The sequence below is a fragment of the Manacus candei genome, unplaced genomic scaffold (genome assembly GCF_025592945.1).
Source record: "Manacus candei isolate 608988 ecotype Guabito, Panama unplaced genomic scaffold, ASM2559294v1 h1tg000092l, whole genome shotgun sequence".
Taxonomy (NCBI): Eukaryota; Metazoa; Chordata; class Aves; order Passeriformes; family Pipridae; genus Manacus; species Manacus candei.
The window spans coordinates 1,956,097-1,969,622 of NW_026138140.1; the positions used below are offsets into that span (position 1 = coordinate 1,956,097).

General features: G+C 44.4%; 1 protein-coding gene across 7 annotated transcripts in view; it reads left to right on the forward strand.

Moving 5' to 3' along the window:
* The first annotated feature begins 1,852 nt into the window (after positions 1-1,852).
* GAB1 (GRB2 associated binding protein 1) overlaps positions 1,853-13,526 on the forward strand; it is a 101,320-nt gene continuing 89,646 nt past the window's right edge. For 2 of the 7 annotated variants that reach the window (XM_051768113.1, XM_051768117.1), the window contains exon 1: positions 1,859-2,678. In XM_051768113.1, the coding sequence (XP_051624073.1) occupies positions 2,607-2,678 (72 nt within the window). In that variant the 5' untranslated portion in view covers positions 1,859-2,606. Of the gene's footprint in view, positions 2,679-13,526 lie in introns of all 7 variants that reach the window. The other 5 variants (XR_007899918.1, XM_051768114.1, XM_051768116.1 and 2 more) reach the window with 5 other exon arrangements.

Genomic DNA, 13,526 nt, shown 5'->3' on the forward strand with positions numbered 1-13,526 from the left:
AGCATTTGTCTCTGGATGGCTATTTCCAAGAAAATGAACTGACAAACAAATATATGAAAACTAATGCTGGAGTCCAGGCTAATACTGGTTTCAGCATGTTTTAAAATACAAATGTAATGTTTTGAAATTTGACCTCAGGGACAATCTTGTGTCTTTGGACCAGATAACTTGTTTGGTTGGTGCCTCCATAGAGTCTGCTTGAGCCAAAACAGGCTTTCTTTGATTGGCCCTCAAGACATGGGTTAATTAATGGGATTTAAATGAACCATTGGATCACATTGCAACGCCCTAAAGCCAATGGTATTTTTAGTTAGTTTACACTGATTCTACATGTTCTTGATCTGACAATACTAAATCATCTCCAGGGTTCTAAAAGAAACTGGAAGGTTTTGTGTTCTTATCTGACACTTGGATAATCTCAAATGTTGAGATTCTTAAACAATAGTATTAGTAGTTAAAAAAAAAGAGCTGTACTGAAACTCAGCTTGAAATCTAAACCTACCAGTACAATTTGAGTTCATGTTTACCAACTGCACTCATCAAATCACTTTCTTACTCTTTCCACTGGCCTCACTGAGGCAGCTGAAGTGACGATGTGCAGAAATGAATGCAAGGATGGTTTGGATGCCAGGATCTGTGCACTCTTAATATCGATAAAGGCCAATATTCACTGGTTTTCTTATTTCAAAATCTTTCGGCAGAATATCTTCTTCTTTGATGATCTTTCTTTTAGTGCTTAATAGTGCTTCACCTGTCGTAATTATCGCTAAAAGATTTACGTTGGAATTGCTGCGCAGATTTTAACACCTCTGGGCTTTCACCTTTATTTTTTCCTGTTATTTCTTGAAATGCCCCTATACACTACACCTTTGTAACTTTTTAATGCACTGTACCTGGATGAATGGCAGCACCGCCGGGCTCCCTGCAGCCCAGGCACACTAGGGGGACTATTTCTCTGCAGTGGAAGAGCACCGGGGCTTAAACAGCACAGCAGCGGTCCCGTTCCAGAACTCTGCAGTTTAGTAATCTAAAATAAATAAATAAATAAATAAATAAATAAATAAATAAATAAATAAATAAATAAATAAATAAAAAATTATAGTTACTTTCACTGTAAATGAAAACGTAAAATGTATTATTATTATTATTATTTATGCAATATTATTTGATTATATTGATTATATATTTTATTTGCTATTATTACGTATTTGGAGGTCTATTCTGGCATAGTGGAAGAGACAGAGAGCGCCCACAGCAGAGATGGTGAACGAATTGGGTCTTAACCTTAATTTTTTTTTTCTTTCTAAGGCAGTTCCAGACTTGCTAAGGGCAGTTTACTTTGGCCGAACTGTTTTTTAATGCAGTTTTAATAGGGATTTTTTAGGTTGCTGTTTGTTTGTTCGTTTGTTTGTTTGTTTGGGGTCGGTTTGTTTGTTTGTTTTCCCCATCGCTAGCGAACGATTTTGCGTCAGGTTCTCAAAGAATCACCATTTCAGCGTCGGTTTCAATGTTTGTTGTTTGAATCTCCACACGCTTCCCGGCCCCGTCCCTCGGAACCGCGCAGGAGCCGCCGCCCCCCGCCCTCAGCGCCGGGAGCCCGTCCTTCGCCCCCGGCCCCTCCGCGCCGTCGCAGTCCCCGCCGGCCGCCGACTACAGCTCCCAGGATCCCTCTGGGAAGCCCGTCCCTCCGTCCCTCCCTCCCTCCCTCTCTCTCGCTCTCCAAGCCCTTGTTGTTTGAAAAGGCTCCGGCGGAGTTTCGGGGGGAGCTGCCGCCGCCGCGCTCGGGGCGGCGCTGGGGCGGGGGCAGGCGGGGCCGGCAGGGGAGGTGCCGCCGCTCGGCGTTGAGGGGGAAAGGGGCTTGAGGGGCGGGGGGGGGGAACACACGGCGCGGTGAATTCCAGGGTAAACCCCTCCCTCGCTGGCCGGGAGGGAGCGGACCAAGCCCCCGGCCACGGCCCCAAGCCCGAGGCGAGACCACCGCCCCGCCACTCCCCGCGCAGGGCAAGGCGAGGGAGGGAAGGCAGCAGCGCTGGTCGATCCCCTCCTCCCGGGCGCAGGGGGAGGAGGAAGCAAGGGAAGGGGAAGGAGCGAGCCCGTGGAGCCGCGGCGGCCGGCGCTGAGCTCGGCGGGGCGAGGGGAGGGAGGGGAGCGGAGCGGAGCCCCCCGCGGCCGTTCCCGGCGGGAGGGTCCCGGCGGGGCGCGGGGCGGTGCCACCGGCGCGGGGCGGTGGCTGGATCCTGGATCCTGCCCTGGGACGCCGAAGTTGCGGCGGGGCGGCGGCCGCCCCTGTCGTCGCTCCCGATGTCCGTGTGACTCGGCGGCGGCGAGGAGGAGGAGGAGGAGGAGGAGGAAGGGGGGACCCTCCCGCCTCAGCCCCTCTCGCCGCTCCGCTCCGGCGGGTTGTTGTCCGAGAGAGCCAGGCACACACACACCCCGCGCCCCGTCCCGCCCCTCGCCCCGCAGCCCCGGGAGGCCGGGGCGGGCGCGGTGCTGCCGCCGCCGCGGATCGGGGCTCCCTCGGCCCGGGCGCCGGTGCCGTCGCCGCTGCCTGAGGAGAAGGAGGAGAAGGAAAAGGAGGGAGCGCCCCGGCGGGCAGCGGCGCAGCCATGAGCGGCGGGGAGGTGGTCTGCTCGGGCTGGCTCCGAAAGTCCCCGCCGGAGAAGAAGTTGAAACGCTACGTGAGTGCCCTCTCCCACTCGCGGGCCGCGCTCCCCCTCCTTCTCTCCCTCCTTTCCCCGCTTGTCTCCCGGGGGACTCCGCGCTCGCCTCCCGCTCCCGCCCGGCCCGGCCCGGCCCGGCCTCCCCGCGCGGTCCCTGCCGGCCGGGCCCGGGCCAGCCGCCCTCCCTCCCGGCCGCCTCCCTGTTCCAGCCGGGACTTCTGCCCGGCACGTCCCGTCCGGCTTCCACAACCTTTATTTTCCCTTTTTTTTTTTTTTTTTTTTTATTTCCCTACTTTCCTTTTTTTTTTCCTCCCCCTTCTTATTTTTTTTCCCCTTATAAAAAGGGGCGCTGAGCGGTCAGATGTTTCCAGCCCAGCTTTTTATCGCCTTTCCGAGGGAGTCGGGAGCAGGGAGAGGGGGGCGGAGTTTTCCCCCTCTTCCCTGTGGATCCGGGGCTCGGTCTATATGTATTTTTAAACGTAAACACTTGCCGTGCCGGTGGTGGTGCCCGATCCCAGGGAGGGCGGGGGGCGCCCCGGCACTCGGGAGCCGCTCCCGGCGGGATCGCAGCCGGGGCTGTCGGCCCGGAGACGGCGGGAGCCGAGGATGCCCCGGGAGCGCTCCCGCTGGGGCCGGGGGGAAGCTGTGCCCTTACTCTCCGCACCGAGAAGAAGGCGGAGGGAGTTTTAAGAGAAATGCTTCTGTCTCTTTTCCCGAAGTTGTTCCCGCTGTTGCTCGGCAGTGGCTGCGCTCGCAGGGGCTGCAGCGGAGCGGACACCGCGCTCCTGGCAGGAAAATGGAGCGCGTTTGCTGAGCGGGCAGATTCCGTGACAGGGCACATCGGAGCTGCGGGGCCGCCGGGGAGGCTGTCAGGTCACGTAGGAGGGATGGGTGATGCCAGGAGTCATCGCTGCTGGCTGAGCCCTTTCCCATTGGCACCCGGCTCGCTTCGCGGCATCTGTGTAATTGGGACAAAATGTTGGGCCTTCTTTTTTTTTTTTCCTTTTCTTTTTTCTTTTTCCAGTGTTGGCTGTTTTGTTTTTTTTTTCCCTTTTAAGCAGCTAAACTTTCAGATTTGTTTGAGAATCTGTGAATTACGGGTTTTAACGTGACCATGTTGTTTTCATCTGTTAGCGATTAGCAACCACTTCTTGATGAACTGTTGCTCTTATGGACGTGTGTTTTTTTTAAATGCCAGGAAACTGGTGAAATGAGACTCTGTTTAAATTAAAAAATAATATTTGGGATAGCCTGCTCTCTGGTTCCCAATGGCAAGAGTCCTGTTTGTGTGAAGGACACAGGATCAGACTTGCAAAGAGAACATCCTGACGGGACATAGCAGGGTTCTGCTTCCCTGCTGAATTGGACATGGACTGTATTTTTGGCCAACTCTCCATGTCTAATTGTGTATTCACAGGATGCCTCTTTACCAGCCTGTAGGAATTAGGCATTAATGTTTTTTAAAAGTTTGAAAAAATTTCCCACTCAGACTCTAAATCCTGTACAGTTGTGCTGTCTGTTAACGAACAGAGTTGTAAGCAAGAGTTTGCCCTCCTAAATCAATCCCATAAATCAATCCCTAAATATGCCAGCTTTCTTTCCGTGTAACTGTCCCTTCAGTGTATTTATAGCTGTGCTTCCATACTGGAATCACACAGAACCTTTGAGGGGATAACCCTCACTACAGCATTGGTCAAGTGTTTCCCTGTCCGAAAGAGGTAAATCCTTAATTTTCACTTGAAGAGGGGGACCTGCTTTTTGAGGAGGCAGAGTGATAATATAGAAAGCTTATATGAACATGACTTGGTTTATCATCTTCATGCACTGTAGGCCATAAGGTCCTGAGTTTAAATCTTGCACGTTGTTTTGGACTGTTTTCTGCGTGTATAAAAGAAAGGTGCTGTTTAGAGGAGGACTTCAAGTAACATTCCTCCTGCTCATCCGTAGTGCCAGGTCGGTTGTAGGCTGGAGGTTCACGCTCACTTCAAAGACCTAAAAGTGACCTTGACATTCTGGTCGCCGTCTTTGAACAAACAAAAAGTTGACGTCCTTAAGACGATGAACTTTAGCTGAGTGCACTGGCTGAAGGGTTGGCCTGTGCTCTCTGTAATTCTACGCTTAAGTGAAGGCGCAGGAGAGAGAGAGAGCTGTGTTTTTTTTTTAAAGCCATATTTTATAGTGGTGATATTTCAAGGGGCTGCACCAGATGAAAAGATGGGAAAGTGATTTCGATAGGAAATGGCTTTTCTGCAATGCATGCTTTTCACATGTATATATGGAAAATTGTAGCTTCACGCTCTATTAGTTTTTGCATGCAAGTGTTGGGGCAGACCCAGGTTACCATCTGGAAAGGGAGATAAAAAGTCTGAAATCGCAGTTAAATGTGGTTTCAGTTCTTAGGAAGGGCGTAAAGGAGCACTTTGAAGCTAGTACATAGGCATGTGTTTCACAGGGACTTCAGTTTTTAGTTTGAAACAGTGGGACATGGTATTAAAGCTGGCTTACACTCATTTTGAGGCTAAAAAAAGAAAAAATCTCCAACCAACCCTGTCGTGCAGGTGGAAAAGTCAGGTTTCCTTTATGTATGCCTTAATGTCAATGTCTGTTTCCCTCCTTAAAGGGAGTTCTATTCTCTTGCCTCACTCATGTGTTTTTGGTATGAATTAACGTTCTGATAGCCATTGGCACCTGCTGTTGGATCCCCGGAGCTGGTATTCAGAACAGTTTGATGGAATAGAGTGGCTGCTTCCAGCAGCAGATCTCTGAGGAAAGTACAGGTAACTTTTGGTGCCAGCTGGGGGTCCAAGATGGGGATGTGGATTTAGTGGAGGAGAAGGGGAAGGGAGCTGGGGCTAAATCCTGCACAGGTCTCCACAGCCTATGCTGCGGTTGCACGAGTACCTGAAAGAACTTGTTTGTGCAGAGGGATGGAGGAGTGCTAGATTTCACATCTTCTGCTACCCTCTTATGTGTTTTTCTTTCTTGCCTTGTTCTGTTGCCTTCAACTTTGCAAACATTTACGTGCTTTACCTACTGTACTTTTTCTGCTCTGGTCCCCTTATTTCTAAGGATGTAGTTGGAAAGCCTGTTTCTCCCCATCTGTCCTTTATGAAGTGATAGTAAGCCTTGGCTTCGTGGTTTTCTGCTACGTTGCAGTTCTGCTGTGCACGTGCCAGTTAAAATAGCTGATTCTTTGTGGTAGCAGCATAGAGGGTTTTTTACTGCCATTATGCTATGAAACCACCAGATATTTAAACACAGCTGTCCTTGGTAAAGCAAGGGAGAAGAGCTGGCGTGAATGGGAATAAGTCTTAAATTCTCTCCTAGAGCTACTACACTTTTGTCTGGGGTAGACTAGGGCTCAGTATGACAACTTGGATGTGCTTAGAATCAGGGTCTTAGCATTGATGGTTGGTTTATGAAACCAGTTTGTAGAAAGTCTACTGAGGTAATATAATAATTCTCAGTGTTCTGAGGGGGTGTCATTAATGCACATAAATATCTCGAAGGCAAGTGCCAAGGGGATGGTGCCAGACTCTTTTCAGGGCAAGGAGCAATGGTCATAAACTAAAACACAAGAAGTTTCACCTCAACATGAGGAAGAACTTATTAACCTTGAGGGTGGTAGAGCACTGGAACAGGTTGCCCAGAGAGGTTATGGAGTCTCCCTCTCTGGAGACATTCCAAACCCACCTGGACGTGTTCCTGCATCACCTGCTCCAGGTGACCCTGCCTTGGCAGGGGGGTTGGACTAGACTATCTCCCTTCCAACTCTAACAGTTCTGTGATTCTAATGTGTCCTACTTAGAGTGAAATACATTTTATTTGATAAAAGGTAAAACTCCATCAAAAATATCCTGCATAGACTAAACACTTTTTGGGGTAAGTTGGTTCAGATTTTTCTATAGCTAGAAGACTTCCCTGCACTTCTGAGAGTTCTTAAGATGTTTTTGAAAGTAAATTAGGAATCAATTTTAATGTAATTGTTACTAAAAATCCTGTGGTTATTTGACTATTCCTATTGATTGTGCATTTAATTATTTAAAAGCAAAGAGTGTAAAAATGAGAAATAGGCCTGAGCTCCCCAGGACATAAAGGGAACTGATGTAATTCAGACAAGGCTCAAATAGTATCTTCTGACTTTGTAATCTTTTCAGTCATAGACAGAGACTTGAAAAATGTCAGACTATTAAGCTTAGTTATTGATGTTTGAAATAGAGGCTCAGACAGTATGGGTACAGAAGTGGAATATTTTGCTGTGGTTTATTTGGCAGTTGCTCTTTGGCACTAATCACATAGGTGCCTCTTCTGTCTTGAGTAATACTTAAATGTGCTAAGATATGTAATGGTGTTAAGAAATGTTTTATTCAGCAGAATAGTTGTAATTTGGTAAAAGCTGCAGTGCCTGACAAAGGCCCTTTTTCTGGAAGACACCTGTTTGTGTTAAAGCTTTTTTTTTGTGATCTTTCATCAGCATAGTGAGCAAATTTAACAATCCGGTTGGTTTACAGGAGAAAGAAACAAGATGAGCTAGTTTGACATCATTCAGTGCTGTCCCTGTGGAGCTGGGTCAAGTTAAGTTAACTCAAGACAGATGTGTAATCAAGTACCATTATGTGACATCTTAATGTTCTGAACGTGATTGTGCTTGTGCTACTCCAGGAGTTGCTGAAGACCTTGCAGGAATTGGTGTTTGTGCAGAAAACTTTCCTTCTGGAAGGAAGTCTGCCCCTCCCCTTCTGCTGTGCACTAGTCAGAAAACAGCAGTTTGACTTTTGATCTTTTCAAACATGGGTTAGTAAACCAAAAACCATGAAGTTCAAAGCATGACTAAACACAATGTTTTTGTTGATTATAGAAGGAAGTTGCATTGTTTCATGTGCCAACTGAAGATGCTGAAGCAATCTCTGGTATGTAGGGGGTTATACCTACCCCCTAAACTTGCTGTTTGGGTGTCTCACATGAGGAGTGTGGAACTCACTGTACAAGTATTTGTGATCTTTGAGAGCGCATCAGCAGCTGGTGTTGACTTTGCTGCCAGAGCTACAGCACTGTTAGTGCTTGACCTGTGCTCTGAATCAGCTCCCTGGGAATGGTTTCAGCGGGTAAGAGCAGGCAACAGTGTATAAAACAGATTAAGAAGTCTAATATACATTTAGCACAATTACCTTTCACGAGTTATTTTAAATTTTTATGTAGTATACCACACTGATGGATACTGTTAATTTAAATGTTTCTCAGCTTGTATGGTCAGATAGTACCTGGACTGCTTGGATGCTTTCTCTCCTTGGTGTAGATAGGAAAGTCGGAGGTGTAAGTAACATATGTTGTCCTTTTCCTCTTGAAGTGCAGGTGAACTACTGGACATATGAAATAAGGCAGATATTCTAAATATGGTAAATGATGTGAAAAATTTTTCTTAGCAACTGCTAAATAATAACCCTTAATTTGGGACCACGATAGCTGAGAAATGAGGAAATAGTCAACTTCTGACTCTGTGATGTTGAAGATGGTTTGCAATTGGATGTATAGCAGCTTATGGATATCCTTTCACTATGCTGCTGTATTTTGATAGGTGTGCTAATAAGATTTGGTGCAGCTAATCACAGGAGATTACAGTTCAACGAGGAACTAACAGGGAGCAGCGAGAGGAAGTGGAAAAACAAATTGATGTCTCCCATTTTCTTGGTGCTGCATAGTGGCTGCTCCTCCACAAATGCACAAAGTCTTGCAGCATTGAATAATTCAGTATAAGCAACACATGTACTAAGCAGAGGAAATAATGAAATACCATGAATTTGACTTCCAATTATACGCAGATGAGCTTGTTTTGCACGCCTCTTAGTCAATCATAAGCCCCAAGCAGATGTGTGAAAAGTGAATTGGATGTATTGAAAAATGAATGTTTTATTGGACAGTTTAGCTTAAAAAAGTGTAGGCCTTGACTGCCAAAATGAGCACCAGTTCTGGAAGCCTTTGGTTGACCAGGTCACTCTTTCAGCTGAGAGGTAAACCTTCCATTTTCATTGATCTTTTTTGATGTTCAACAGTCCTTTATTTAGAGAGAGGAAAATGACAAACAGAACTCTTTCAAGTGTCCTCTTTTCTCTTTAAATTTTAAGACTCTTGGAATGATGGTTTGATCGTTTGTGAGGCATGGGGGGGTTTTTTGTGTTTTTTGATATAACTTCTGGATCAGATAATCGGAATTAAATGTATCTTCTATAGACATTTAGAAAACATTTATTTCCCATTAAATTTGGTTTATGGCTCTGACAGAAAGCTTGGCAAAAAAATGAAGGAACATCAGTGATTCAAAATGCAGTAATTTTAAGGGAAAGAATAAATTAGTGTATTGTAGATGGCTCTGGCTTGGCTATCTTATACTTCTTCAGTCTTACTGTCACCTTTTTCTAGTCTAAAAATAGATGTCACCAAAATATATTGGGTGAAATATTTTCTTAAATCAAGCAGGGGAGTACAACTGATGAGGTGCAAGTTTTGTTTTGATGCAGAGCAAATAAATGTGAAGCAAAGATACACCTCCTTATTTTTTTTCATCCCCGCTTCTGTAGTGTTGCTGTGACAGACTTCTTGAGACCTTTTCAAAATGACCTTGAAATTTTCTGTGCTTCAGTGACTAATCATTTTATTGCCAATAGAAGCAATTTCACCTGTTGCAATTTCATGGCAGTATTTCATTAGGAGGGACAGACCTTATGTCATGCAAATGACTTGAGCAAGGCAGGCTGAAAGATCACACAGAAAGGGATAATCTTGTCAAGGCAGGTATGTGTTGTGTACAGGGGAATATTGTAGTCCAGTGTAATTTGCTGCTGTTTCAGGGACTCTAATGGGAATTCAGCTCCTCGTATGTACAAACAACTAGTTCTAAGGCAGTACTGTCGGGTTTTTTTGGTTTGGTGTTGTTTTTTTGGGGGGGAAGGGAGGTGGGGAGGGAGGATTCTGCTGTCTCCCAAGTGCAGTAAAATATTGTTTATTCTCAACTCTCCCTTTATCAGTTCTTGATTAGGCTATTGCAGTGGTTCTTTTATGAATTCTGTGGCTTGTTTGCCTTAGAAAAAGTATTCATAGTTACAAAAATAACGTTAGCTTTGTAAATATTGTTCACTGAAATATGCTTTTTGTATTTCTTTTTTCTTTAAAAAGCACCCCTGGCTTCCAATAAAAGGTTTCATAGTATGTTTTTTGTACTTGTATTTGCTTCCAGCTGTTGACAAAGGTTTTGTTTCTTCTGATGAATTTTTGAAGCTCTTTGAAACATGCCATACTGCTTTTAGTTGTAAAAAGCAATCTTATGTTACGTAGTATCTGCATGTCTCTTTGGCAGAATACAGCAGGGAAATGTTTATAAGGTAACTTTCTGTGAGATGAAAGAGACTGAATTAACTGTTGAACTCTCTAACCTGCTTTTTCTTTGTATGTTTTTGTTTTTCTAACTGAGGAGAAGGAATATATTTAATTGCATTTTATGCCCCAGAATTACAACTTTAGGATTTAACTCCCTGAGGTTATGGTGACACATTTTTCTTCCCCTTTTTTTTTCTGGTAAATAGCAGTTGTTTGGGGTAAATGACAGCATGAGAGTTGTCTCTCTTGGAGCTGGTAGCATAATAATCTGTAATTAAAAATGTCAGGCAGTTATGTCCATATGGCTTGTGTATCATTATAAATAATATCTGTACATAATGCAAATAATTCTGTTTAAAAACATACCATGAAAAAGAGGCAATACTTTGGCTAGGAAGCTGTGCCAAGTTACAGTACCAGCTTGTCAGTTCTGGGTAGCTGAGCTTAGGCCCCACGTCAAGAAGTGAATTAAATGAAGAGCTTGTGCTAATTTGTATTTTGTACAGCAGTTTACTGGCAGAGTGGTTTAAAAACAACTATGGTATTTCAGGAGATGTGCTTGTTCTTTTCTCTGAGAATTTCTAGGAAGCCAGGAGAAAGCTTTGCCTTCTCTGCAATTTATAAAAGGAGGTAGTTTTTGTCTTCTGCCACACGCTGGCTAACCAGGATGAGGAATCTCGATGTGGGGTGATGTGCAGGCAAGGCTGGGGATGGCAGCTGGGGATTGGGATAAAACTTTGCCCAGCAGGAGAAAAGCAAACTTGTCCCTTTGCCTGTTTCCCACACAGGAGTTTTCCAGCCAGCTCGCTTGTCACATGTGGGTTGTTCTGCTGCTTTATAAGTGAAAACAACGCCAGATAAACCCTTCGTGGCGGTGGAGATAGTGGCTGTCACAAAGTAAATCTGGTTCCCCACCCGCTTCCCAGCACAGCCAGCCTTGGGGCAGGGTGATGGCAGATCTGCTGCCTGCCTTGCTCCGGGTGAGCCTGTCTCCACCCCGGGAGGAATGTGATGGGTTTCAGTGGTGCAGGCCAGCCTGCTCCTCCTGCTCCTCTCTCTGGGGCCACAGCTACTGGCAGGCTCTTCAGTATTTCTGCCTCAAAGGGAAAAGGGGGAAAAAAGAGAATTGACGCAAAATTAGATTTTGGGTTATTTTTCTATGTTGTCTGCGGCTTGGGATTTAAAAACAAAATAAACCCTCTGTAGGTGTTTATTGCTGACAGTAGGAGTTCACAGGATTAGATTTGGGGTATGGAGTAAGAATACAGGAAGCTATTCAAACACAGTTAATACCCTTGCCTTCAAATAGACCTTTGATGCAATCAACACATAAGAATTACAGTCCATTTGGGAGAGTTATTAAAAGGGTAAATAAACACATGATATCAGATGAAAAATGGATTTTAGGTTTCAAAATGGAATAATACCCATTTATAAAAAAATAAAGTAAAAAGAAGCAATTCCAAAAATTATGTGTCAGTTTGTCATTTTCCCTTTGTATGAAGAATAACTGCACTGAGTCACGTAATGTGCTAGACAAATGTTCCCATTCACACTTAATGCATGTTTCTGTTACAGTTTTCTGACGTTTGTGTTTCCATGTAGATTGTTAAGCAGGATCAGATGTAGTAGGGAAGCTGTGCCTGGTTTTGGGATGGTGCAGGGATGATGGCTGCTTTGAAAGGGCTGCTTTTGGAAACCAGTCAGTGTAGAGCATGTGAACAGTCCCTTATCTCAATGAACTCCAAAGTCCATATACAGAATCTAGCAAACATTTATGATTTTTAAAAAAAAGGAATATGAATATCTGTGATCCTTAAAAATATGGTAAAATACTGACAGCAAGTCTGCCCCTTTTAACACTGAAAAGCAAGGAGCATATTAGGAAAGATGGTGGGGATAATTTGTTTGGTGCTCCTAATGATTATTACAGGGATTAGTCTGTGAAACAACCAAGAAAGAGGATGTCAAAGTTATGTATGGATTTGATCTGAATTCACAATTTGTCCTTGCATGGTTTAATTAAAAAAAAAAAAAGAAAAGAAGAAGAGACAGGGAGAAAGTAGGGGGGGGGGAGAGTTTGCAGTGCAATTTGAAACACAAGAGACTTGTGTTTCCCAGGACAGATGAGGCAGTGGAACGCTCTGCCATGTGGTATCCACATTGGGAATGCAGGAGATTCCGGGGAGGCTTGGAGAGAATCTCCCAGCTGTAAACATGAGTGCTTGGAGGTCTGGGGTGTGATAAGAGGAGACTTCTAAAGTGTCGAGTTGTAACCAGTTCCTGTGGTTCACTTATGTGATCCAGTCTTTTCCTCATTCTGCTGAGGTGAAGGAAGTGTCAGAGGTAGGCTATGGGTGTGATGCCATCTGGCAATTCTGCTTTCCTAGAAAGTAGCGATCTATATGAACTTAATTTGATGTTTAAGCCACAAACTGACAGAAACATACCCCTTTTGAATCTGTCACTTGTTGTGTAATTCCATGATTTCTTGTGGTGCTCTTCCTTAAAGAAATGTTTCTTCTTTCAATAATGTGTTATGCTGGGTGATGTTCTCATGGTGGCATTAGATAAACTTGTTGTTTACAGAATCCTTTCCTGTTACTAAGGGAGATAACTTCGATAAGTGCAAAATATCAGTAACTGTATCTTCCTGAATCTTGCATGTCCTAATGCATCTCCATTCACTGTTTGTGTGCTGTTACTGCTGAAATTATTTGCATCATGCTATGTGAGTAAGTTTTGCAGTCTAATGACTTGTTACTCAGTGTGAAATAATGCTCTTAAAGCTCAAAGCTGAGGTCATGTCACGCTCTTAGTTATGACCTATCTAATACAGTTGTCTGTGTGCACAAATGAAGTTAAATTGCATAAGCTTGTCAGCACTGTGAGAAAGAACTTAAGTTACTCTTCACTATTGAAGGTCTGTTGGCAGAGAAAACACACTTACATGCACTCAGAAGTCTTTACTAAGATAAAACCTGGTTTTGATTTTTGTGAAGTTTTGGAGAGGGGAAGAGAGAAATGGGGCAGGGGGGAAATCTAAAGTGAAGAGTAGCATTCAAATGACTCATTACTGTAAATTGGGAAACATAACCCTGGTTTCGTCCCAGGGTAATTTTGTCCCAGGACAAGTAACTACAGAGTTTTCTGCTGTGGTGTGTGCTTCAGTGCTAAATTAATTCACAGTCCTTTGCATTTTTCCTTGATTTGATGGCTCTGTTTTTCTGTGAATCTCTGCAGCTCTGTGGAAAAAAAAAAAAAAAAAGAGAGCAGGAATTTATTGTCTGATTTATAAAGAGAGTGTCAGGAAGGTCTTTACTGACTGTATGAGGGAGGCACCACCATCATTACATAAATTTGATAGTGTTCTTTGGTGGGCTTTTCTTACAGTACAGCCATAACTTACTGTGATTCAAATCTGCTGGTTTGCTGTTTTTAGCCTTGGAAATGGGCATGTTATTTATGCACAACTATTACTGCAGTTCAAGAAAC